Source organism: Dendrobates tinctorius, unplaced genomic scaffold (genome assembly GCF_039654945.1).
Source record: "Dendrobates tinctorius isolate UK_male_01 unplaced genomic scaffold, ASM3965494v1 ptg000158l, whole genome shotgun sequence".
In the NCBI taxonomy this organism is placed as follows: Eukaryota; Metazoa; Chordata; class Amphibia; order Anura; family Dendrobatidae; genus Dendrobates; species Dendrobates tinctorius.
The window spans coordinates 41,227,864-41,254,050 of NW_027361825.1; the positions used below are offsets into that span (position 1 = coordinate 41,227,864).

Genomic DNA, 26,187 nt, shown 5'->3' on the forward strand with positions numbered 1-26,187 from the left:
GTGCACCCTTGGGCAGAACAATTTACTCAGCTAGCACCACTTTGTATTTGTTGCTATCTCTCTTTTTATTTTCGACAAGCCTACATAAGAAAATAATAGAAGACACTCACCCCAGTGCAGGAAATCTGTGATATGGGTCTCGCTGACCAATGGCGATGTGACCAACTCGTGACACACACAGAGCATGAGATCCAGCAGAGCATCTAGATTCAGGAGAGCTGGTGGCAGGAGTGTATTCTCCATCCTGGGAGTACCGGTACTCGATGTTCACCGCCACCTGTCCATGTCACTTTGACTGACAGTTTATCTTAAGTCCATGAATTCTAAAGCTTGGGAGAAATGATATGGGAAACCATCATCAGCGTGCTATATGAACTTCTACTCTTGATGATGATGGGACTCCTTGTCTTCTTCAGCCTATGGCTAGTGATTTCTTCTCATGGCTACAAGCTATTACTTCTTGCTATAGCGGCAGGCATTGTAGGAGAGTTGTGCAATGGAATGATCTAAGTTCTTACAAGTTCTGCATCGGAATCTTCCGCACCTCTTGCCCTTTGCTGCTCTTGTGATCTGCCAGGTTCTCTCCACCTTATTGATTTACTGGGCAATCCTCATTCTCCACTTCTCTCTCCCTATCCTCTAAATTCTGTTTTCTGTCCCACCCTTTTTCTCCCTCCTTCCTGTCACTATCCAACCCCCCTTCTCCACCTCCCTTGTCCCTTTAACTCCTACAAGCTTGAATTACTCACTTCTTTTTCTCCAAGTCCAACTCATTCTCTTTCTCCAGTTCATTCCTGTCGTGCTCATTCAGGTTTTTTTTCCAGCCATTTATTCTCTTGCTGGTTTGTCCTCCTTAGTTTTCATTCCCTCTTTTCCTCTTCTCCGTGCACCTTATCACAGCCTTTGTGTTACCCTCCCAAACTTTTCGCTTTGGAAAATTCATACTTATCTAAAGTATTCCTTCACAATAATCTGATCACAAAGTGACCACCTTAATGGAATCTCCAGAGATTATTCTTTTCATTTTTATAGCGCCATTTATTTCTTTGCACTTTACATGTAAAAAAAGGGGCATACATAGACAAGTACAATAAACATGAGCAATACAAGGCACACACAAGTACGGAAGGAGAGAGGACCCTTCCCGCGAGAGCTCACAGTCTACAGGGCATCTGTAATCTGTGGGGAACCAAGTCAAGAAGTGCAACACCAAAGGAGAACTTATGCTCCACTGTCATCATCGGTGTCATCAACACTGCCCCTCTTATCACCTGTCCTGTGGATAGATGGTGTCTTGTCTTGGTTCTGATTTACCTTTAACTATTACAAAGTGCTCACTTAAATAAATAGAATGACAAGGTAAAGTAGTGCAAGATAGGCCCTCGAAAAAAGGAGGCCATTTTTGCAACCGATCTCCACTCTGGCCCCAAAAAATGGTTTTCTAAACTGGATAACCTTTTAAAAAGTTTGTCACTCTCCACTTTCTTCTAAAATGAGACGTGATGTTCTGTCTACTGATACCTGCTAGGCCGAGTTTGCAATCAGCAGGTATGGTGCACCAGTCCTAATCGTTAGGATTAGATTGCATTCACACATCTGTGTGAAACCTCCTTGTGCCCTCTGATTTTTTCACATTAAAAAGGGGTTTTACATGATATTTTAACTTATTTTTTATGGTTGTTAAAAGGAAAAAAAAAATAACGTTAACTATAAATCACCCAACATTGCTCATGCAGTTCCTCTCATTTTAGGTTGATGGGGTCAGATGAATAGGACCGCCACTGATTGCTAGAAAAGGCCACTTTTATCTCGGCCATTCTCATGTGCATGCTCCATTAATTCTTCATAGTTCTGTTGGAGCAAGGTAGTCGGCTTTTTCTGGCACGGAAAAATAAAGGTGAAGATAAGCATGCACACTGTCGTTCATTTCTAACAGGGATGAAAGTACTTACAGTAGTTCTGACGATTGGTGGGGGGCTACCACTGATCAACAAGTGATCACCTATCCTGTGGATATGCAATAAAGGGGCTGTCCGGTACAAGTTATCACAAGAAGGGGTCCGACCCCTGGGACTCCCACCGATCGATGGAAGTGAAGTGGCAGTCCGCATGCTCAACCACCATTCTGTTCATTCCCAATGGGGCTCCAGTAGACAGTGCTCTAGCAGCCCGATACAGATGAATGGCGCGACATTGCGCATGCTTGACCACCATCCCATTCATTCCCAATGAGGCTGCAGTTGACAGGCGGAATCCAGCACTGCAGCAGCCCAATACCGAATGAATGGAGCGGCAGTGTGCATGCTCAACCACCATCCCATTTATTCCCAGTGGGGCTTCAGTAGACTGCTGAATCCAGCAGCCCGATACGGAATGAATGTGTCAGGAACACCGCACTGCACTTGCTCACTGAGCCAGTGCGCGTGTCCTGAGTAAGACAACCTGTGCTCAGAGATACCTGTGGAGCGGGCTGCAGCAGAGAAGATGCGTGCTTCAGACCCACAGGACCTGAAGCATGTGACTGCTGGGGGCGTGGCCTAAACTCCCGAGAGCTAGGGGCTGCAGGAAAACTCCTAGAATGGTAACTACGAAACAAACTTACTAATAGGCATAGACAGGAAAATAAACCAGATCAGGCCGGGGTCAAAGCACGAGATAGCACGACAATTACCAAAGGGCAAGACAGAACGGATAGTCAAGACGTAGCCAAGAAGTCAGAAACCAGAGAAGCAGATATACAGTACAAAATCAACAGGCAAACTCACAACGGGGGGACAGAACCGGATCAGAACCATATAAGCAAGCTATAACAACGAACAGGCACACAGAGGTCACCACACTCAGCCAAAGGCAAAAGGCAACTGACAGGGATTGGAGTATCTCAGGGAAATAAAAAGCTCTGCCTGAACCAAAGAGAGGCCACAATAAATAACCCCTGGTGTACAGGTCAAAGCCTGCACTGAGCTCAAGACATTAACCCCTGACGTGCAGGTCAAAACCTGCACTGGGATCATGACAGAATGGAGCGGCACTGCGCATGCTCGATCACCATCCCATTCTTTCCCAATGGGGCTACAGTAGATGGCTGAATCCAGCAGTCAGATACGGAATGAATGGAGCGGGACTGCACATGCTTGACCACCATCCCATTCATTCCCAGTGGGGTTGCAGAAGATGGCTGAATCCAGCGCTTCAGCAGCCTGATACAGAATGAATGGAGCGGAATTGCGGATGTTCGGCCACCACCCCATGCATTCCCAATGGGGCTGCAGTAGAGAGGCTGAATCCAGCGTTCCAGCAGCCCGATACGGATGAATGGAGCGACATTGCGCATGCTTGACCACCATCCCATTCATTCCCAATGGGGCTGCAGTAGACAAGTTGAATCCAGCACTGTAGCAGCCCACTACGGAATGAATGGAGCGGCAGTGTGCATGCTTGACCACCATCCCATTCATTCCCAAAGGGGCTTCAGTAGACGGCTGAATCCAGCAGCCCGATACGGAATGAATGGAGCGGGACTGCGCATGCTTGACCACCATCCCATTCATTCCCAATGGGGCTGCAGTAGACAGACTGAATCCTTCACTGCAGCAGCCCGATACCGAATGAATGGAGCGACATTGCGCATGCTCGACTACCATCCCATTAATTCCCAATGGGACTGCAGTAGATGGCTGAATCCAGCGCTCCAGCAGCCTGATACGGAATGAATGAAGCGACAGTCAAGCATGTGCACAGCAGCTCCCCTCACACCGGGATAAAAGTGCCCCGCATAAGTTTTATCAGACCCCAACCAAACTTAAAGAAGTTGTCCTGTTTGTAAAAGTTAAACAAATGTGCCCCCATTGCCTCGATGCTAGTAATTCCATTGAGGCGACGGCTGATAACAGGGAACAATAGCATAATTCAACCGCAGTTCTAGACACAATGAGATGCATCCACCTGCAGCCAGGTGCCACCATACAGGTGCGGTAACAGCCATGGACTCTGTGGCAGACATTTATCCAGGCAGATAGATGTGCGGATATAGATAGAAATCTCATTCTTTCCATTTCTCTCTCCCTATTCATAAGTTCCTAGCGCTCTAAATATAAACATCCGAAAACTCTCTGCACAGGAATGTAACCAAACATAGTGCAGATCACCGCACATCGGTTAACCCTCCCTGCCAGGAAGAAGCCAATGATGTGCGGCGCGCGCACACAGCTGGCGGAGGATTTAACCCTTTCCTGCGTGCCACCCAGCAGACGCTTTTTGGCCTGAAGTAATTATATAATTCACCGCACACTCTTGTGGATTATCATGCCAAATAGTTTAAATTTTATTAACACACAATCTGGGAGCGTAACAGAATAATGCAATGGAAGCGATATAAAGAACGTTTCGGCTCCACCGGAGCCTTTATCATACAATCGCTTAATCCAGTGCCATACTGATACAAGAGAAGGGTATAGAGAAGAGGGATGAAAATCCCTGTGGTGTCACAGAGACTAGTCATATGCTAAAATCCTTATAAAGGTGCCAGATCACCATCAATGGCTAGTGGGGACCTGCAGGGGTTGCTGTCTAAAGCGGCGCTCCTGCGCCTGGCTGAGTCGGAGTGTGCTTTTTGGCCTGAGTCAATGCAATAAAAAAAAAAAAAAAAAAAAAAGATAATACCACTGTAAATGATTACATCCTTGCCAGACACATGCACAGAATCAGCGTCATGTCTAGAGAGAGCAGGCCTTATCGGAGACATAAGCTTATAAAGACCACCCCAATGATCATACATAGTCGCCATTCGTCTGTTGAGGACTTCTGCTGCTGGAATGAGCAGCACCCGGAGAACCAATCCCTTCCAAATATGCCATGACAAAAGACTTATTTTCACATGGGCCTTTGGTCCCATCGGGGCGACGGTCGCATCAGATAACTCATCGGTTATGTATAATTATTTATTCAAAAAGTTCTCCCCCCAACTCCTGCAGAACATCTGCTCGGTGGAACCCTTGGAAAACCGCTTCCAACCTCGGGAAAGCTGTGTGCAATTGTCAGCTGGTATATCAAGATATTCCGTCACTTGAGCCGGGGCCACAGGTTTTATCTTGCACATAAAAAGTAAACTCAACGCCAGTAGCCTGCTGTAAAAGTTTGGTAAACTTTGATTTCTGTCCTTTTAAGTAGCTGATCCATGGAGACATAAAATGATAAGCACATTGATTTTTCCACATGGCCTGTAAACTATACTGGATCACCAGCAAGTTTTGGCAGGCATTTTACATGTCTACAGGTCCTTAAGTTTTAGTCCTCTTTAAAAGGGGTATTCCCATCTCTAATAGCCTATCCCAATATGTAGTAGGTGTAATAATAATAATAGCAAGTACCTTTAATTAGAAATGTAGTTTAGTTCTTCTGACTAGCTATGTCTCTTACCCCATGTCCAGGAAATTGCAGTAGCTTGGGTATCTATGGTCACAACCACTCATATAGTGAGTTTGTTGTTAGTGTCCGTAACCATGGATACCTAAGCTACGGCAATTCCCTGTACATTGGCTAAATAACATACCCAATCAGAAGAACTATACTGCATTTATTAATTGGAGATATTTGCTAATATTATTACACCTACTATATATTGGGATAGTGGATCTTGGAGACTGGAATACCCCTTTAAGTAGAACAGCTGTGTATGGAGTATTATTGCCTATGGAAAAACGCTGCTGAAAGATAGCATGGACATGCTGTTAGATATATCTATAGCAACTCAGCAGCGCAAAAAAAAACAACATAGGGTTTTAGAAATATAATGTATTTTGCCACAGCTGTTAAACTTTCTGCAAGAAAAAAAAAAAAAAAACACAACAAGCAAAAATACTAACTAAATATTCCCTTAAAAAGGGGTTGTCCAGTGAAAACAAGTTATGACCTAGACAAAGGATAGGCTATAACTTGACGATCTGTGGAACCTGCATTGATTGGCGGCGGGTTAGGGAATTTTTTTTTTTGTATTTCACACCCATCAGTCAACTGATGTACTATGCATTCTCTTTGGGGTTGCTGCTGGGAAAAAAAAAAAAAAAAACAGCGCACGGCAGCCCTATAGAGTGTGAATGGAGCACAGGCCCAGGTTCTAAAGATCCCGTTCTGCCAAATCTGTGTTGGTCCCAGTGGTCGAACCCACCCTCCAGCAATCAAAGCTGAATCTAGGGAGGTCTCATTCAACAGGAAGGAGTAAGTAACCGCACCATCTGTCTGACTTTACAAACACCCCTAGTTATGTCACAAGGTTCCTTACAGTCACTGATTTGACACATAATTACCTTCAAGTGAGTGCAATTTACAGGTTTATGATGAGAGTCTAAGGCTGGAGTCACACTAACCTGCGCAAAATACGGTCCGTAGTTTACATGCGTAATACGGATGAATGGCCCCTAAACAGTGCTCCGTATGTCATCCGTAAGCAAGGTGTGGTCGCGTATTTTGCGCATGTCAGCATCCGTATGGCATCCGTATGGCGAGATTTTCTCGCAGGCTTGCAAAATGGACATATAATGGAGCCCTATGACAGGGTTTCTAACAGAAACCAAAGAATAGATATAGACACATAGAATGCATAGATATATATATATATATGTATATATGTATTCTATGTGTCTATATCTATTCTTTCGTTTCTTTATTAAACCTGTCAGTGTGAGATTACTGTATAGCGCACTGAATTGCCGGCTTTGCTAAGAGACACCGGGTGCGTATTTCTCGCAAGTCACATGTGTGGTCCGTGTGTAATCCATATTTTTTGCGCACCCATAGACTTGCATTGGCGTATTACGGGCGTAGTACGCCGACAGTCGCAGCATGCTGGGATTGGCACGGACCGTAGAATACGGATGAGAAATATACGGCTGGTGCGAGGGACCCCATAGAGAATCATTGGTCCGTGTCTAATGCGTGCTTTTAGCGCCTCTCACTCAGCCGTATTCCTCGCCAGTGTGACCCCGGCCTAAGGTGTAACTTTTTTTCCTTGTGGAGAGTGACATGCCAAGCCTGGCATGTCAGAGTGAGGAGACTTATAGGCCATGCATGCTCCTCTGGGAAGTTAAATATGCAAACTGTCTCTACAGAGAGGAAGAGGAATAGAACTCTATAGCGCCACATATTGAAAGTAGCGATGCCAAAAGTCAATATCGACTCTTTAACGAGCTTTGCCACATGACTTAGGATAAAAGCCAAACCAGAATCTCAATTTGCAGCCATTGTTTCAGGTATTGCCCCTCATCAGAGCAAAGTATGAGACGTGATTTGGCTAGATGAGAGGCTCTGGACTGGGATGTAAGGGGTAAATATTTCTCCTTGTGGAAAGTGACAAGCCAGGCCTGGCATGTTAAGGGGGTTTTACACTAAGCGATATCGCTAGCAATATCGCTAAAACGTCACTGATTTTGTGACGTTATAGCGATATTGCTAGCGATATCGCTATGTGTGATACTTACAGTCATATGTAAAAGTTTGGGCACCCCTATTAATGTTAACCTTTTTTCTTTATAACAATTTTGGTTTTTGCAACAGCTATTTCAGTTTCATATATCTAATAACTGATGGACTCAGTTATATTTCTGGATTCAAATGAGGTTTATTGTACTAACAGAAAATGTGCAATCTGCATTTAAACAAAATTTGACTGGTGCAAAAGTATGGGCACCCTTATCATTTTCTTGATTTGAACACTCCTAACTACTTTTTACTGACTTCCTGAAGCACTAAATTGGTTTTGTAACCTCATTGAGCTTTGAACTTCATAGCCAGGTGTATCAAATCATGAGAAAAGGTATTTAAAGTGGCCACTTGCAAGTAGTTCTCCTATTTGATTCTCCTATGAAGAGTGGCATCATGGGCTCCTCAAAACAACTCTCAAATGATCTGAAAACAAAGATTATTCAACATAGCTTTTCAGGGGAAGGATACAAAAAGTTGTCTCAGAGATTTAACCTGTCAGTTTACACTGTGAGGAACATAGTAAGGAAATGGAAGAACACAGGTACAGTTCTTGTTAAGCCCAGAAGTGGCAGGCCAAGAAAAATATCAGAAAGGCAGAGAAGAAGAATGGTGAGAACAGTCAAGGACAATCCACAGACCACCTCCAAAGACCTGCAGCATCATCTTGCTGCAGATGGTGTCACTGTGCATCGGTCAACAATACAGCGCACTTTGCACAAGGAGAAGCTGTATGGGAGAGTGATGCGAAAGAAGCCGTTTCTGCAAGCATGCCACAAACAGAGTCGCCTGAGGTATGCAAAAGCACATTTGGACAAGCCAGTTACATTTTGGAAGAAGGTCCTGTGAACTGATAAAACAAAGATTGAGTTGTTTGGTCATACAAAAAGGCGTTATGCATGCGCTGTATTGTTGACCGATGCACAGTGACACCATCTGCAGCAAGATGATGCTGCAGGTCTTTGGAGGTGGTCTGTGGATTGTCCTTGACTGTTCTCACCATTCTTCTTCTCTGCCTTTCTGATATTTTTCTTGGCCTGCCACTTCTGGGCTTAACAAGAACTGTACCTGTGTTCTTCCATTTCCTTACTATGTTCCTCACAGTGGAAACTGACTGGTTAAATCTCTGAGACAACTTTTTGTATCCTTCCCCTGAAAAGCTATGTTGAATAATCTTTGTTTTCAGATCATTTGAGAGTTGTTTTGAGGAGCCCATGATGCCACTCTTCATAGGAGAATCAAATAGGAGAACTACTTGCAAGTGGCCACTTTAAATACCTTTTCTCATGATTTGATACACCTGGCTATGAAGTTCAAAGCTCAATGAGGTTACAAAACCAATTTAGTGCTTCAAGAAGTCAGTAAAAAGTAGTTAGGAGTGTTCAAATCAAGAAAATGATAAGGGTGCCCATACTTTTGCACCAGTCAAATTTTGTTTAAATGCAGATTGCCCATTTTCTGTTAGTACAATAAACCTCATTTGAATCCAGAAATATAACTGAGTCCATCAGTTATTAGATATATGAAACTGAAATACCTGTTGCAAAAACCAAAATTGTTATAAAGAAAAAAGGTTAACATTAATAGGGGTGCCCAAACTTTTACATATGACTGTACCTCCGACCGGCTCCCCCGCTGTCCATCGCTGATCGCGCGAGATTGGGCGGCTCCATTTCTCGTCGTCAGCTTCCTGCTGTGACGACGAGCGACGCGTGGAGGCGGGCAGGAGGACGTCAGGATCGCTGTGTGTGAAAGGTGAGTATCGTGCGCTGCGTCGCTGCTGCATCGCTGTGAGATCTTCCTGTGTGGCAGCTCACTAGCGATCATTTAGCGATGCACCAGCGATCTTGACCGGGTCGTATCGTTGTCTGAATCGCTGGTGCATCGCTAAATGTAAAAGGGCCTTTAGAGTGAGAAGACTTCTAGGCCATGCATGCTCCTGTGGGAAATTAAATCTCCAAATTGTCTCTTCAGAGGGGAAGATGAGTAGAATTCTATTATGCACTATATGTGTGTAAATATATATATATATATATATATATATATATATATATACACACACACACTGTGTTCCAAATTATTATGCAAATTGGATTTAACCCCTTTACCCCCAAGGGTGGTTTGCACGTTCATGACCGGGCCAATTTTTACAATTCTGACCACAGTCCCTTTATGAGGTAATAACCCTGAAACGATTCCATGGATCCCGGTGGTTCTGACATTGTTTTCTCGTGACATATTGTACTTCATGTTAGTGGTAAAATTTCATTCAAATAACTTGCGTTTATTTGTGAGAAAAGTGGAAATTTGGCAAAAATTTTGAAAATTTCGCAATTTTCCAACTTTGAATTTTTATGCCCTTAAATCACAGAGATACGGCACACAAAAAACTTGATAACTAACATTTCCCACATATTTACTTTACATCAGCACAATTTTGGAACCAAAATTTTTTTTTGTTAGGAAGTTATAAGGCTTAAAAGTTGACCAGCGATTTCTCATTTTTACAACACCATTTTATTTTTACGACCACATCACATTTGAAGCCACTTTGAGGGGTCTATATGATAGAAAATACCCAAAAGTGACACCATTCTAAAAACTGCACCCCTTAAGGTGCTCAAAACCACATTCAAGAAGTTTATTAACCCTTTAGGTGCGTCACAGGAATTTTTTTTGAATATTTAAAAAAAAATGAACATCTAACTTTTTTTCACAAAAAAAATACTTCAGGTTCAATTTTTTTTATTTTACCAAGGGTAACAGGAGAAATTGGAAAATTGGACTGCAAAAGTTATTGTGCAATTTGTCCTGAGTACGCTGATACCTTATATGTGGGGGGGGAACGACTGTTTCGGCGCATGGCAGAGCTCAGAATGGAAGGAGCGCCGTTTGACTTTTTCAATGCAAAATTGGCTGGAATTCCGATCGGACGCCAAGTCACGTTTGGAGAGTCCCTGATGTACCTAAACAGTGGAAACCCCCTACAAGTGACCCCATTTTGGAAACTAGACCCCCCAAGGAACTTATCTAGATATGTGGTGAGAACTTTGAACCCACAAGGGCTTTACAGAAGTTTATAACGTATAGCGGTACAATTAAAAAATCATATTTTTTCCACAAAAATGATCTTTTCATCCCAATTTTTATTTTCCCAAGGGTAACAGGACCCTAAAAGTTATTGTGCAATTTGTCCTGAGTACGCTCATACCCCACATGTGGGGGTAAACCACTATTTGGGCGCATGGCAGAGGTCGGAAGGGAAGCAGCGCCATTTGACGTTTTTGGCTGGAATTGAGATTGGACACCATGTCGCGATTGGAAAACCCCTGATGTACCTAAACAGTGGAAACCCCCCACAAATGACACCATTTTGTAAACTAGACCCCCAAGGAACTTATCTAGATGTGTGGTGAGCACTTTGAACCCCCCAGTGCTTCACAGGAGTTTATAACGCCCGGGCGTGAAAATAAAAAATTCGTATTTTTTCCACAAACATGATCTTTTAGTCACCATTTTTTTATTTTCCCAAGGGTACCAGGAGAAATTGGACCCCTAAAGTTGTTGTCCAATTTGTCCTTAGTATGCTGATACCCCATATGTGGGAGAAAACTACTGTATGGCCACACGTCGGGGCTCGGAAGGGAAGTAGTGACGTTTTGGAATGCAGACTTTGATGGAATGGTCTGCGGGTGTCATGTTGCCTTTGGAGAGCCCCTAATTGTCCCTAAACAGTGGAAACCCCCCACAAATGACCCCATTTTGGAAACGAGAGCCCATAAGGAACTTATCTAGATGCGTGGTGAGCACTTTGAACCCCCAAGGGCTTCACAGAAGTTTATAATGCCCGGGCATGAAAATAAAAAAATCTTATTTTTTCCACAAACATGATCAATTAGTCCCCAATTTTTTCATTTTCCCAAGGGTACCAGGAGAAATTGGACCCCAAAAGTTGTTGTCCAATTTGTCATGAGTACGCTGACACCCCATATGTGGGAGAAAACTACTGTATGGACACACGTCGGGGCTCGGAAGGGAAGCAGTGACGTTTTGGAATGCAGACTTTGATGGAATGGACTGCGGGTGTCTTGTGCGTTTGGCGAACCCCTGATGTACCTAAACTATTGAAACTCCCCACAAGTGACCCCATTTTGAACACTAGACCCCCCACGGAACTTATCTAGATGTGTGGTGAGCACTTTGAACCCCCAAGTGCTTCACAGAAGTTTATAACGCTCGGACGTGAAAATAAAAAAATCATTTTTTTCCACAAAAATGATATTTTTGCCCCCAATTTTTTATTTTCCTAAGGGTAACAGGAGAAATTGGACCCCAAAAATTGTTTTGCAATTTGACCTGAGTAGGCTGATACCCTACATGTGGGGGTAAAACACTGTTTGGGCGCATGGCAGAGCTTGGAAGGGAAGGAGCACCATTTGACTTTTTCAACTCAGAATTGGCTGGAATTGAGATCAGACGCCATGTTGCATTTGGAGAGCACCTGATGTGCCCAAACAGTGGAAACCCCCAATTCTAACTCCAACCCGAACCCCAACACACCCCTAACCCTAATCTCAGCCCTAGCCCTAACCCTAATGGAAAAATGGAAATAACCGGATTACTTACCGGTAATACTCTTTTGTAGAGTCCACGACAGCACCCACTGAGAGAGGGGATCCGCCCCCGGAACAGGAAACCTACAGAGAGATAAATGGGGCGGTCCCCCTCGCTCCCTCAGTTTGTGTTACCGAGAACAACAGAGGAACCGCCATACATGTTTTAGTCAAATTGTTTGGGCGATTCATCTATCTTACCCCTATGTAGTTTTATGCTTACTAAGTTTAATCACATATCTAACTTAAATCATAATCTCCACCACCAAGGAGACCCATGTGTGGAAAAATCTTTACGGGAGGGAAGTGAGCGGGTGCTGTCGTGGACTCTACAAAAGAGTATTACCGGTAAGTAATCCGGTTTTTCCTCTTCGCCACGACAGCACCCACTGAGAGATTTCCAGAGATAATCACTTGGGTGGGCACACCGTGTTAAGGACTGATCTACCAAAAGTTAGATCCTCAGTAGAGGACAAATCTAGTCTATAGTGACTATAAAAGGTAGACGGAGAAGACCAGGTTGCAGCCTTACATATTCGATCAATTGGGACGTTCGCCCTCTCGGCCCAGGAGGATGATATGGCTCTAGTAGAGTGCGCCTTAATCCCCAGTGGAGGGTCTTCTCCTTTTGCCAAATATGCCATTGTGATCGCATCTCTAATTCACCTGGATATCGTGCCTGTTGTAACTGCAGACCCCTTCCTGTTGCCCTGGAAGGAGACAAAAAGAGACCTACTCTGCCTCCAGGGACTGGTCCTATCTAGGTAGGCTAGCACAGCTCTTTTCACATCTAAAGTGTGATATTTCACCTCGTCCTGTGTTGACGGGTTCTCATAGAAGGAAGGTAGGCATATCTCCTGAGATCTATGAAATTTAGTTGCCCGTTTGGGTAGGTAGGACGGGTCGGTCTTTAAAATCAGACTGTCTCGTGTTATTGACAGGAACGGAGGGTCTACTGATAGAGCGTGAAGATCACTCACTCTTCTAGCCGATACTAAGGCTACTAGCATAGCAGTTTTCAATGAGAGGCACTTCACTGATGCTGAGCTTATGGGCTCAAATGGTGCCTGAGTGAAAGCATCCAAAACTAGAGTAAGGTTCCATGCTGGTAGCTGAGGAATATGCACCGGTTCTGACCGTTGACAAGCTGAGATAAAACGGGTCACCCATCTATTTGCTGCCACATTATAGTTAAATAGGGCTCCTAGGGCTGACACATGGACCTTTAGAGTGCTTACTGAGAGCCTCAATTCTCGGCCTCTTTGCAGAAATTCTAGAATGGCCGTAATGGGTACTTCACCCGCTAGTTTTGCTGGGTGAAAGGTCAGGAACTTTTTCCACACTTTAGCATATATTTTTGTTGTGGACTCCTTCCTACTTTGTAGCAGGGTATTGATTAGGTTCTTTGAGAAACCCTTCTGCCTCAGTAGCTCCCTTTCAAATTCCAGGCTGCTAGGTGCAGGGCTTTGGCCTGTGGATGGTAGCAGGGTCCCTGCGAGAGAAGATTCTGGTGCAGCGGCAGGATCCACGGGTCGGTTACTGACATGGCTCTCAGCCATGAAAACCAAGGTCTTTTTGGCCAAAACGGGGCTATCAAGATGACCCTCGCCCTCTCCTGTCTTATCTTCCTGACTACTGTTGGTAGTAGAACCATGGGAGGGAAGGCATAGGCTAGCTGGAACGTCCAGGGTGCTTGGAGGGCATCTAGAATGTCTGGGTTGTCTGACCTGTAGAGCGAAGCAAACCTTCTTACGCGCCTGTTGGCTCTGGTCGCAAATAGGTCTATCTCTGGTCTGCCCCATTCTGACGCTATCATTTCGAAGACGTGCCTGCTGAGGACCCACTCGCCCCGATATAGGGCCTGGCGACTGAGATAGTCTGCTCGGGTGTTGTCTACTTCTCTTATGTGGAGCGCTGACAAGGAGAGAAGATGTACCTCGGCTATTTCTAGGATCTTTTCCGCGATAGACATCAATGGTCCTGACCGCGTGCCTCCTTGCCGGTTTATATAGGCCACTGCGGTGGTATTGTCTGTCTGGATTCTCACGTGGGTTCCTCTTAACTGCGGGAGAAAATGAGATATCGCATAGAAAATCGCTGTTAGCTCCTTTACATTAGAGGAGGTTTCTATTTCATCATTACGCCACCAGCCTTGTACCATGTGCTCCTCTAGGTGGGCCCCCCAACCTAAGGGGCTGGCATCCGTGGTGAGTATTTTGGAGGGAGTCGCCCACCATTGCACTCCCTTCGATAAATTGGAAGGATTTAACCACCATTTTAGGGATTTAACCACTTCGGGCGATAGGGATATCTTCCCTTCCAACCGCCCCTGCAGTCTATCTGTTTCCTGCAGAATAGGCCACTGTAGTTCTCTGGAGTGGAACTGGGCCCATTGCACCGCTGGAATGCACGATATCAGGGACCCCAGCAAGGACATACCCTGTCTCAATGATATTACGGGTCTTCCTGTAGTATTCTGTATCTTATTGATTATGGCCATCGCTTTGGCGTTTGATAGAAAGCATTCCTCAGTTACGGAGTCTACTTGCAGGCCTAGGAACCTCTGACAGGTTACTGGTTCTAGTCTGGACTTCTCCCAGTTAATTAGCCAGCCTAGTGTTTGTAGGGATGAGATAATCTTAGCTATTCTCGCATCGCACTGTGAAACAGAATTTCCCACTATGAGTAGGTCGTCTAAGTAAGGGACAACTAGGGTGTCATTCAGCCTTACGTACGACATCACCTCCAGCATCAATTTGGTAAATACCCGAGGAGCCATGGATAGCCTGAATGGCATTGCCGCAAACTGGAAATGCTGAATCCGACCTTTGAACCAGACTGCTACCCGCAGGAACCTCTGGTGCCCTCGATATATGGGGAGATGGTAATAGGCGTCCTTTAGGTCCAAGACTGCCATATAACACCTGGGGAGCAAAAGCTTTATTGCAGACTTTATCGACATTTTAAACGGCTTCAGCTTCAAGAAGGTATTAAGCTTCTTTAAATTTATTATAGTCCTATAAGAGCCATCTGGTTTTGAGACTAAAAATAGAGGCGAATAAAAGCCCATCCCTATTTCGTCCCCTGGGACCTCTACCAGGACCTGTTTAGTTAGCAGTACTGCAATCTCTACCTCCAGTGCTTCCTGCTGTGTCTGGGACTTCATGGAAGTCAATAGGAAGGAGTTCGGTGGATGCCGAACAAATTCTAATCTTAGGCCTGACGACACAATATTCATGGCCCATGGGTTTGATGTCACCTTCTCCCATTGGTGGCTGAATTTTAATAGTCTGCCACCTACCGGTGTAGTGGTTTTATCGGGACCTATCTCCCCTGAAGGGACGTTTCCCGAATAGGTTGCCCCTTTGTTTGGGGTCCTTATTTCCCCAGCGGTCCTGGGGTCTAAAGTCCTTCTTTTTGCCAAACGGCGGCTTCCTGTAGGCCCTCCTGTTGAACGGAACATACGGGTTAGCAAAACCTTTCTTTCTCTCCCCCGCCTTTGTTAAGATTTCATCCAGTTCCGTGCCAAACAGGTACTTACCCTGGCAGGGTATAGCACACAGCTTAGTTTTTGTTTGCGTGTCTCCTTTCCACCCTTTCAACCATAAGGCCCGCCGGCCTGCATTGGTTAGCCCTGCTGCTCTAGCCGATAACCGGAGGGTGTCCACGGAGGAGTCTGAGAGGAAGGCCGCTGCTCCCTTAATGAGGGGCATAGAGGAAAGGAGTCTATTCCTAGCTACTCCATTCTTAATATTGTCCTCTAGGTCATTCAGCCACACCAAGATTGACCTTGCCGTGCACGTGGCTGCTATTGCGGGCTTAAAAGCTGCCGTACATGCTTCCCAAGATCGTTTAAGGAATGTATCGGTTTTACGATCCAAAGAGTCAGCCAAAGTTCCTGAATCCTCTACCGGCAGGGAGGATCTACGAGAGGTAGAGGCCACTGCCGCGTCCACCTTGGGGGCTCTCGACCAGGCTGTTAATTCCTCATAGTCAAATGGGTACTTACGCTTTGACGTTAAGGGGAGGAAGGTTCTCTGACCTTGTTTTTCCCACTCCCTTTTAACTAGCTCTTTTACAGCTGGGACCACTGGGAATGCCCGGACTTTTCTACGGGAAATGCCTGCAAACATTATATCTTGTGGAGTCTTGGGGTCCTTACTCTCTGGTAACCCCATGGTATTTCGGACAGACTTCACTAAATTACTGACACTGTCCGTGGGGAAACACATTTGGTCCTCGTCCTCTGAGGAAGGGTATTCCTGGGATCTATCGGAATCTAGTTCCCCGGTCTCTGACGGCGACCTTGACGCCGGCGAGGCTTCTCCTCTTGGCGAACATATTTCTCTCACGAAGGAGTGACTAACTACTGGAACCGCCTAAGGCCCGTAGCTCTTCTCTAATTATCGCCCGGATATCCTCCTTCTTTCGTGAGGATTCCTCCTGTAAGGCCTCCTCAATACACGATTGGCATAATCTCTTAGGGTGGCCGTCTGGGAGGGGCTGAGAACATAAGGCACACGCTCTATTTTTCGCCTTCTCCGTTCTTTTGGCCTAAAGGGGGTATGGACCAGAAAAGAAGGCCATCAATTATTTATTCTGACCAAAAAACACTCACCCGTGAGTTTCGTCAGCAAACTACCGGCTGCGGGGTCTGCGACCCAGGCTGAGGCGAGGCATGGGACGACTTCTTTTCTTTACGTTTTTTCTCCAAGGGCTCATCTTGCCTGGAAGGTCCACTAGATTCCTTCCTGGAGCTGCCACTTCTTCTGGTGCTACTGCTTCTCCTTGTAGCACCGCTTTTTCTACTGCCATGTGGGGATTCCACTGGCTGACCTAACGGGAGCGAAGCTGGGTCATCTATGGACGACATGACTGCGCACTAGCGCTGTGTCTGTGGCTTCTTTTTATAGCCTCTGCTATAGCTGCTCCTCTTTCCTTTTTTTTTTTTTTCTTGCGCATGCGCGGGCGTTCTCCCGCGATCTCTGCCTCCTGTCCTAACCCCGGAAGTCCTCTTACCACTTCCGGGTTGCCTCTCCTGGGGAACGCTCGCTCACAGCGGAGCACTGATGCGGCGGCCGTCTGGCGGTGCCCACCGCGAATCTGCGCCACACCAACACACGGGGTCCTCTTCCATTAACCCCTGCCGCAGGTATGACCCCCGGTCGCACTGCCCAGTACAAACACTCGAGCTCTTCTGCTTTCTTTCGGGGGGGGGGGGGGGGGGGGGGCGCGTGGCCATCTTCTCCGTTTTTTTTTTTTTTACTCTTTTCAATGGTATTTGTAATGCGCCCTCCTCGGGGGGGGGGGGGGTATAGCCATATCCCCCCCAGTGAGCCTTGGCACCACACTCACCTCCGGCCTCACCTGCATTACCAGCTCTGGGGGATACACCTCTCCACCCGACGCTGCTTACAGTCCTGGGGCCCCTGCTGCTCATATTCTGCACGCAGGCGGCTGCCAGACCAGGTATCCTCTTCTACAGGTTCCTTCCCAGGAACAGGAAACCAAAACTGAGGGAGAGAGGGGGACCACCCCATTTATCTCTCTGTAGGTTTCCTGTTCCGGGGGCGGATCCCCTCTCTCAGTGGGTGCTGTCGTGGCAAAGAGGAAAAAATAAATTTTTTTTATTTTATTATTTTTCCCTAACTAAGGGGGTGATAACAGGGGGTTTGATTTACTATTTATGGCGGTTTTTATGTTTGGCAGCTGTCGCACGCTAAAAGACGCTTTCTATTGTAAAAATAGTTTTTGCATCACCACATATTGAGAGCTATAATTTTTCCGAATTTTGACCAACCGAGTCATGTGAGGTCTTATTTTTTGCGGGACGAGTTGACGTTTTTATTGGTACCATTTTCGGGCACGTGACATTTTTTATCACTTTTTATTCCGATTTTTGGGACGCAGAATGAACAAAAACCAGCGTTTCATGAATTTCTTTTGGGGGGGTGCGTTTACACCGTTCCGCGTGCGATAAAATTGCGGTTTTATTCTTCGGGTCAGTACGGTTACAGCGATACCTCATTTAGGTCGTTTTTTTATGTTTTGTCGGTTTTATGCAATGAAAACTATTTTATATAAAAAATAATTATTTTTGCATCGCTTTATTCTGCAAGCTATAACTTTTTTATTTTTCCTGATGATGCTGTGTGGCGGCTCGTTTTTTGCAGGACAAGATGACGTTTTCAGCGGTACCATGGATATTTATATGCGTCTTTTTGATCGCGCGTTATTACACTTTTTGTTTGGCGGTATGATAAATTATTTTTTGCTTCGTTTTTTTATTTTTATTTTTTAAGGGGTTCGCTAAAGGGGTTAACTAATGGGACAGTTTTATAGGGTGGGTCGTTACGGACGCGGCGATACCTAATATGTGTACTTTTATTTTTTTTTTTTTTTATTTCCAAAAAATGGATTTATTTGGGGGAATATTTTTTTTTTTTTCTAATTTATTTGGCGATTTTTTTAAATTTATTTTAACACTTTTTATTTTTTTTTTTAACTTTATTAAATAGTCCCAGGTGGGACATCACTGTCCTGTGACAGATCGCTTTGCAGACACTGAGGAAGCCAGCTTCCTGCAGGCCCCCGTCGCCATCTTGGATTCGGGGGCCTGCAGGAAAGGAGCCCCCCGCGGCAGCGCTGCTCATTGCGCTGCCGTGGGGGGCTCAGGGAAGCACGGAGGGAGCCCCCTCCCTGCCGATGCTTCCCTTTAACCCCCGGTACACCGCGATCATGTTTGATCGCAGTGTGCAAGGGGTTAACGTGTCGGGGGCGGTCCTTGACCGCCCTTGACACATTGTGCCGGGTGTCAGCTGTGATAATCAGCTGACACGTGGGCGCCGCTGATCGAGGTAGACATACTATCCCGTCCATGGGCATAGGGGCCCGGGTCCCATGGACGGGATAGTACGTCTGATGTCAGTAAGGGGTTAAGTGTCATAAAGATGTAATTTTTTGTTTATCAAAAACTCATAGATGGTATTGTGTATCAGGGCTCTTTGGATCACTGAAATCAATCTCAAATGCCTGTGATAATTAGTTTACCAGGTGAGCTCAATTAAAGGAAAGCTACTTAAGAATGATGTTCCACATTATTAAGCAGGGCACAGGTTTCAAGGAATTTAGGAAATAAAAAGGATCTCTCTGCTGCTGAAAAGCATCAAATAGTGCAATGCCTTGGTCAAGAGATGAAAACATTAGATATTTCCCAAAAACTTAAACGTGATCATTGTACTGTTAAGAGATTTGTGGTTGATTCTGAGCACAGACATGTTTGTGCTGATAAAGGCAGAATGAGGAAGGTTTCTGCCAGGCAAGTTCATTGGATTAAGAGAGTGGCTGCTAAAAAGCCATTACAAACCAGCAAACAGATATTTAAAGCTGCTGGTGCCTCTGGAGTCCCTCGAACCTCAAGGTGTAGGATCCTTCAAAGGCATGCTGTGGTGCATAAACCTACTATTCGGCCACTCCTAAACAGTGTTCACAAGCAGAAATGGTTGCAGTGGGCCCAGACATACATGAAGACTAATTTTCAAACAGTCTTGTTTACTGATGAGTGTTGAGCAACCCTGGATGGTCCAGATGGATGGAGTAGTGGATGGTTGGTGGGTGGCCACTATGTCCCAACAAGGCTGCGACGTCAGCAAGGAGGTGGAGGAGTCATGTTTTGGGCCGGAATCATGGGGAAACAGCTGGTAGGGCCCTTTCAGGTTCCTGAAGGTGTGAAAATGACCTCTGCAAAGTATATAGAGTTTCTGACTGACAGCTGTCTTCCATGGTATAAGAAGCAGAAACGTGCCTTCAGGAGCAAAATCATTTTCATGCATGACACTGCACCATCTCATGCTGCAAAGAATACCTCTGAGTCATTGACTGCTATGGGCATAAAAGGAGATAAACTCATGGTGTGGCCACCATCTTCTCCTGACCTCAACCCTATAGAGAACCTGTGGAGTATCATCAAGCGAAAGATCTATGAGGGTGGGAGGCAGTTCACATCAAAACAGCAGCTCTGGGAGGCTATTCTGACTTCATGCAAATAAATACAAGCAGAAACTCTCCAAAAACTCACAAGTTCAATGGATGCAAGAATTGTGAAGGTGATATCAAAGCAGGGTTCCTATGTTAACATGTAACTTGGCCTGTTAGGATGTTTTGGAGTTAAATAGCTTTTTTGTTCAGTGAATGTGACCTCCTAATGCTGCAAATTCCACAAATGAGCATTTTCAGTTCTTTAAAACATATCAAATGTTTAGAAATTCTACTGTGTCTAATAATTTGGAACAGTGCAATTTGAGTTTTTATTCATTTTGGAGATTATACTGTTATCATCGGGAGGTTTCTTCAATGAAATTTGATGTATACTCTAACGAGTGATGACTTTTATTAGACTGACAGTCATTTGTACCGACTATTTAGGAAAATCATAGAAAAATATCATTTGCATAATAATTTGGAACACAGTGTATGTATATATATATACACACACACACACACACACTGAAAAATACAGACAAGGTTTGTTTGTAACATGTAACTATGGGGACACAATTCTGCAGAATGGTACGATATTTCCAATGGACAAGAAGGCTGGCCTAAGAGGAAATGTTACTGTTTTCATTCTCAAAAGGTTGTTTTCTGTGCTTTGCTCAACACATAAGTGACATATCTTTCCTTTTTTTAATGCAGGGGAAAATAAAAAATAAAAATAAAAATTATCACACGAGAAAAATTAAGTCAAAGAAAAAACATAGAAAAAGCAGAGCAAAATAATGACAATACAATTTCTGATTATATACAAATATATTTTAAAACCAAAATGTTCTCAACATTCGCAATGTTAAAATTCACATCAAAATAAATAAAAATTCTTCTCTTATAAAAAAAAAAAAAAATAATAATCTTTCCATCCACCCACCAAGAAATAAAAAAAAAAAAATGAAATAAATACAGAGTTTCAACAAATCATAAAAGGCTATCGGGGGCCACATATCAGCCCCTCAACGAGGCTGCACATTGGGGAATGTGTACAGTGTATGGTTACAGTCACAGATATAACATATCACCCCGCTGGCATCTGCAGTAACAGGGAGCAAAATAAAGACTACAACATGTGACGTTCCGGATGAACGTTCATTATTGCAGTAATTACAATAATTATTATTTGGAAGAAAGCAGAGGAGCATTCAAAAATCCTGGACTGGATGCCAAGTCTGTAGATTAGCCGCTGTTCACATTTGCCCTTAGTCTCCACTACGGTTCACATGTTGCTTTCTTCCATTGTGGATGGCGTAGCATTGTGCAGCACTATTGTTGCTGTGACAACCATCAGAACTTCTGTTGTGATTTATTAGTAGTGGTGAGTGAACGTTCTGGGATAAGGTGTTATCTGAGCATGCTGGGGTGCTAACCGAGTGTCTCCAGCGTGCTTGAAAACTATGTTTAAGTCTCCATGGCTGATTGTTGAACAGCACCGAGACAGCCACAAAACAGGCAGGGACTGTCTAACAAACAGAAAATCTCTGCATGTGTTGTGGCTGTCAAACAGCTGCGAGACATGCAGCCGCGGGGACTCGAACATATTATTCGAGCACGCCGAAGACACTCAGCACCCGAGCATGAGAACACTTTATCCCAGCACAATCGCTCATTAATTAGCATACATCATTGGGGTCAATGACTGATTGAAAGCCTTCTTCCATCTATGATTCACTTACCTTTTCCCCCCCACTCAATCAATGCAGTTTAGCACTGGAGGATTATGAGGGGAAAAAAAAAAAAAAAGTCAGCCAAGCGGTACTTTTCTCTAATTTGCACCCCCTGTGCACGTATAGTATAGCAAAGTAACACCACCACATTGAGTCTGTAGGTCATTCCTGGCCCCAATTTCACTGTGGTGTCCTAAAACCTCGAAGCCAGCAGATTGTCAAAACTGATCCCCACTTTAGGGACGCCTTCTTAGGTGCGCGTGTCCAGGTTTTGCATGTAATCTTGCAATGCTTGCAGTCGAGCATCGATATCAGACAGGTCACACAGTGGGTCAAGGCGGTTCTCTGGATTTGGGAGGAAAACATGAAAATGGGTAATTAGAAAAAAATTGCGGATATACAGTAGGAGGGGCTGACCAGTACTTTTATACTAATGTCCCATCCTAAGAGAAGTCATCAATATCAAATCGGTGAGGGTTGGATTACGACATGAACTATCCCCTCCCCATTAACTGTCTTGGTTGACCAGCTGCGGAGCTGCACAGCACAGCTCTGTCCTCTATATATTAGCGGGGGTACTACAGAGCCCACTGCTATTCATTCCAAAGGGGGTGGATGTGTAGTACCCGGCCGCGTCTATACAACAGACGGAGCTGGGCTGTGCAGCTCCACAACCCATCACATCCGGCCAACACTGGCACAGAAAGCAGCTGACCGCTGATATTACAAGGTGATGCTCACCCCCCCAGCATGCTACTGATGACATGTCCTATGGATACGCCATCAATATAAAAGTATCAAACAACCCCTTTAATTTCTGATTTTAGAAAACCCAACAAGTTTTTGGATTAGAAGAATATATAGACATAGTATAGTATGGATCTAAAAAGAAAAGTGAGGCTATGTGCACACACTGCGGTTTTTGCTGTGGTTTTGGCCGCTGCGGATCTGCAGCAGTTCTGCTGACAGTGTACAGTAGCATGTAAATCTGTGACTTACATTCCGCAGTGCACACGCTGCGGTTTTTGCCGCTGCAGATCTGCTGCAGTTCTGCAGACAGTGTACAGTAGCATGTAAATCTATGTGACTTACATTCCGCAGTGCACACGCTGCGGTTTTTGCCGCTGCGGATCTGCAGCAGTTCTGCAGACAGTGTACAGTAGCATGTAAATCTATGTGACTTACATTCCGCAGTGCACACGCTGCGGTTTTTGCTGCGGTTTTGGCCGCTGCGGATCTGCAGCCGTTCTGTAGACAGTGTACAGTAGCATGTAAGTCTATGTGATTTACAATCTGCTGTGCACATGCTGCGGATTTTTAACTGCGGAAAAGCTGCGGTTTTGAATCCTCAGAAAGAAATGACATGTCACTTCTTTTCTGCGGATTTTGCTGCGGTTTACCATCTCCTCCATTGTAGAGGTGATAAACCGCAGGCTAATCCGCAGGTCATTTTACCTGCGGTTCCGCAGACACAAATCCGCAGGCCAATCCGCAGCGTGTGCACATAGCCTTTCAGTATTTTTCCTGATATTTTACTGGAGTTTTCGCAGCATTGGCCCAATGTGTCGATGATGACTAGCTGATCTGTCTTCCGCCTTCTTTCCACACATTAGCAACTCTCATTGGAGACAGTTCCAGCCATTACAGAGTAGGATTTTGCTTCTACAATCTGAGTGCGAGACATCATGTGACTGCAGAGTTGTACATTCATTCACTATATCAGATCCCTCCGCATTGCAGACATATTGACTTGCACATAAATTCACTTTTGTGGATGCGTCACTCACATAAAAGAAATCGTTCCCCAGCCCTAATATACGGATAACAAATATTTGAAGACCGCAGATAATACTACTTAAAAGGGGTTATCCCCTTTCAGGCTGTAAGTTGTGGTAGTTATAACAATACAAATTGTGCATCGCTCACCCTACCCAGGTCCGACACAGTGTCCCCATTGCTGCACCACCGTCTGATGTCTCTTTGAAAGCGCTGCAGTCAATCAGCGAGCTCAGTATTTGGTGCTGTTTACACGCTGAACATAACGAATGGCTGCAGCCCTGTGTACGTGACTCAATGCTGCATGCAGAAGCAGTGGAGGTGTGCTGGACCAGGGGAGGGCAAGTTGTTCTCAGTTTTGTTATAATTACTGCAACTTATATTTTTAAGTTTTCTGAAACCTCAAGCAGAGACAAATAAGACAGAAGATGTGCACAGATGTCGACAATGCTGTGGACGGTGCTCATTTTATGGAGCAGTGTGCCTGAAAAAGACGCAGCGTGCACATACCCCAACAGCCTTGAGATCCTCTGCACACTTGTAGCCAAGGATATAAATGAGGCAAAGGAATATCTCCGCAATAAAAAAGGAGTTAGTGGGTTTTTTTTTTTTGCATATACCTTTCTCAACTTTACGGTTGTAAGTCGGAGTGCTGGAAAGTCTCTTCGCTGGGAACCTATCCTTCTTGCCCTTCAGCAAGAAAGAAACAAAACAAGACAAAAAGAAAAGATACAAAAAAATTAGTAAAGTTAAGGACAAACTTTTGGCTGTGGAGCAAGCACAGAAGATGAGGCAGACTTACGCCATTTCGGCTGTTCCAGGAGGAATGAGTGAAGGGTTTCCGGCCGCGGGCTGCAGGTTGGGTTTCACCACTGTAACATGGGCAGTGCAGATAATGAGTAACATGGAAATCTTACACACAGGAAGGGAGTGAGACAGAGTGCGAGACTTCGGGAATCAGCCAGGTACAAAGTGATGTCAGCCCCATTACCTGCAGCGGGGGTGGTCAGCGTAGTCCATGTCGTCCCCGGAGCTTTGATACGATCGATGACTCCGAATGCTTTCAACTGTTGGAGAATGAATAGATTACCGTGTGATAATAAAGGCCAACGTGCTCCATGGTGATTCCAATCTGATATGTTCATCTATTCATTTCCAGACTTTTGTCCAAAAACAAACACAAAAAAACAACTTGTCACTAGGCCCTGCAGAATCCTCACTGCACGCATTGGGTGTGATGTGAGGATTCACAAGTCTGCAGTCGCGTCTCTGAAGTCTTAAGTATTCACCCATGTATCTGAGATCAGCCTGGAAATAAAACACGTAGTTTTTTATGGGGTACCTGATGAGCTGCGCCTCTGGCCTCTCATACTGGAGGGGGAACTGGAAAGCCGTCGACATCTAAATAAATAGAAATAATGTATACATAATTATCTGCATCGCTCATATACAAACACAGGTTGTGCTGGCGAGTACTAAGGCTTCACACATACAGAACATTCACCTGCACCCAACGAGACTCAGGACTATTCTGTTTCCGCTGCAGCCATGATGCTCCCACTGCGGTCAGTCACCCCCACCCCAGACAACGACTGCCTGCAGAGGTCACATATGCTCAATGCCAAGAAGTAATCGTTATAGCAGAAAGCATTACTGAAGACAGGGAGGCATCAGGAGCTTCGAGAGATTGTGGAGGTCAGAATATAGTGCTTTTTTAATTAAAAATTTAATTTAATTTTAAGAATCTTAACCTTTTTAACTCGCATGACGGCATGATTTAAAAAAAAAAATAAATAAAAAATAAAATTGCACTTCATATTTTCATGAGCAGAACATAGGAGAACAATATGAGCAATTAATACAATTACAGTGGGGTAAAAAAGTATTTAGTCAGTCAGCAATAGTGCAAGTTCCACCACTTAAAAAGATGAGAGGCGTCTGTAATTTACATCATAGGTAGACCTCAACTATGGGAGACAAACTGAGAAAAAAAAAATCCAGAAAATCACATTGTCTGTTTTTTTTTTCATTTTATTTGCATATTATGGTGGAAAATAAGTATTTGGTCAGAAACAAAATTTCATCTCAATACTTTGTGATATATCCTTTGTTGGCAATGACAGAGGTCAAACGTTTTCTGTAAGTCTTCACAAGGTTGCCACACACTGTTGTTGGTATGTTGGCCCATTCCTCCATGCAGATCTCCTCTAGAGCAGTGATGTTTTTGGCTTTTCGCTTGGCAACACGGACTTTCAACTCCCTCCAAAGGTTTTCTATAGGGTTGAGATCTGGAGACTGGCTAGGCCACTCCAGGACCTTGAAATGCTTCTTACGAAGCCACTCCTTCGCTGCCCTGGCGGTGTGCTTTGGATCATTGTCATGTTGAAAGACCCAGCCACGTTTCATCTTCAATGCCCTTGCTGATGGAAGGAGGTTTGCACTCAAAATCTCACGATACATGGCCCCATTCATTCTTTCATGTACCCGGATCAGTCGTCCTGGCCCCTTTGCAGAGAAACAGCCCCAAAGCATGATGTTTCCACCACCATGCTTTACAGTAGGTATGGTGTTTGATGGATGCAACTCAGTATTCTTTTTCCTCCAAACAC

The 26,187-nt window shown here is 44.7% G+C and overlaps 2 protein-coding genes across 2 annotated transcripts in view; both read right to left on the bottom strand.

The window, feature by feature from the left end:
• Positions 1-627, bottom strand: part of DMPK (DM1 protein kinase) — an 83,927-nt gene extending 83,300 nt beyond the window's left edge. The window contains exon 1 of the mRNA XM_073549351.1: positions 111-627. Coding sequence (XP_073405452.1) covers positions 111-243 — 133 coding nt within the window. The 5' untranslated portion in view covers positions 244-627. The remainder of the gene's footprint in view (positions 1-110) is intronic.
• A 19,834-nt stretch (positions 628-20,461) lies between these two features.
• Positions 20,462-26,187, bottom strand: part of CCDC61 (coiled-coil domain containing 61) — a 38,296-nt gene continuing 32,570 nt past the window's right edge. Inside the window, 5 exon segments of the mRNA XM_073549353.1 lie at positions 20,462-22,147; positions 24,199-24,268; positions 24,381-24,450; positions 24,570-24,645; positions 24,921-24,979. Coding sequence (XP_073405454.1) covers positions 22,053-22,147; positions 24,199-24,268; positions 24,381-24,450; positions 24,570-24,645; positions 24,921-24,979 — 370 coding nt within the window. The 3' untranslated portion in view covers positions 20,462-22,052.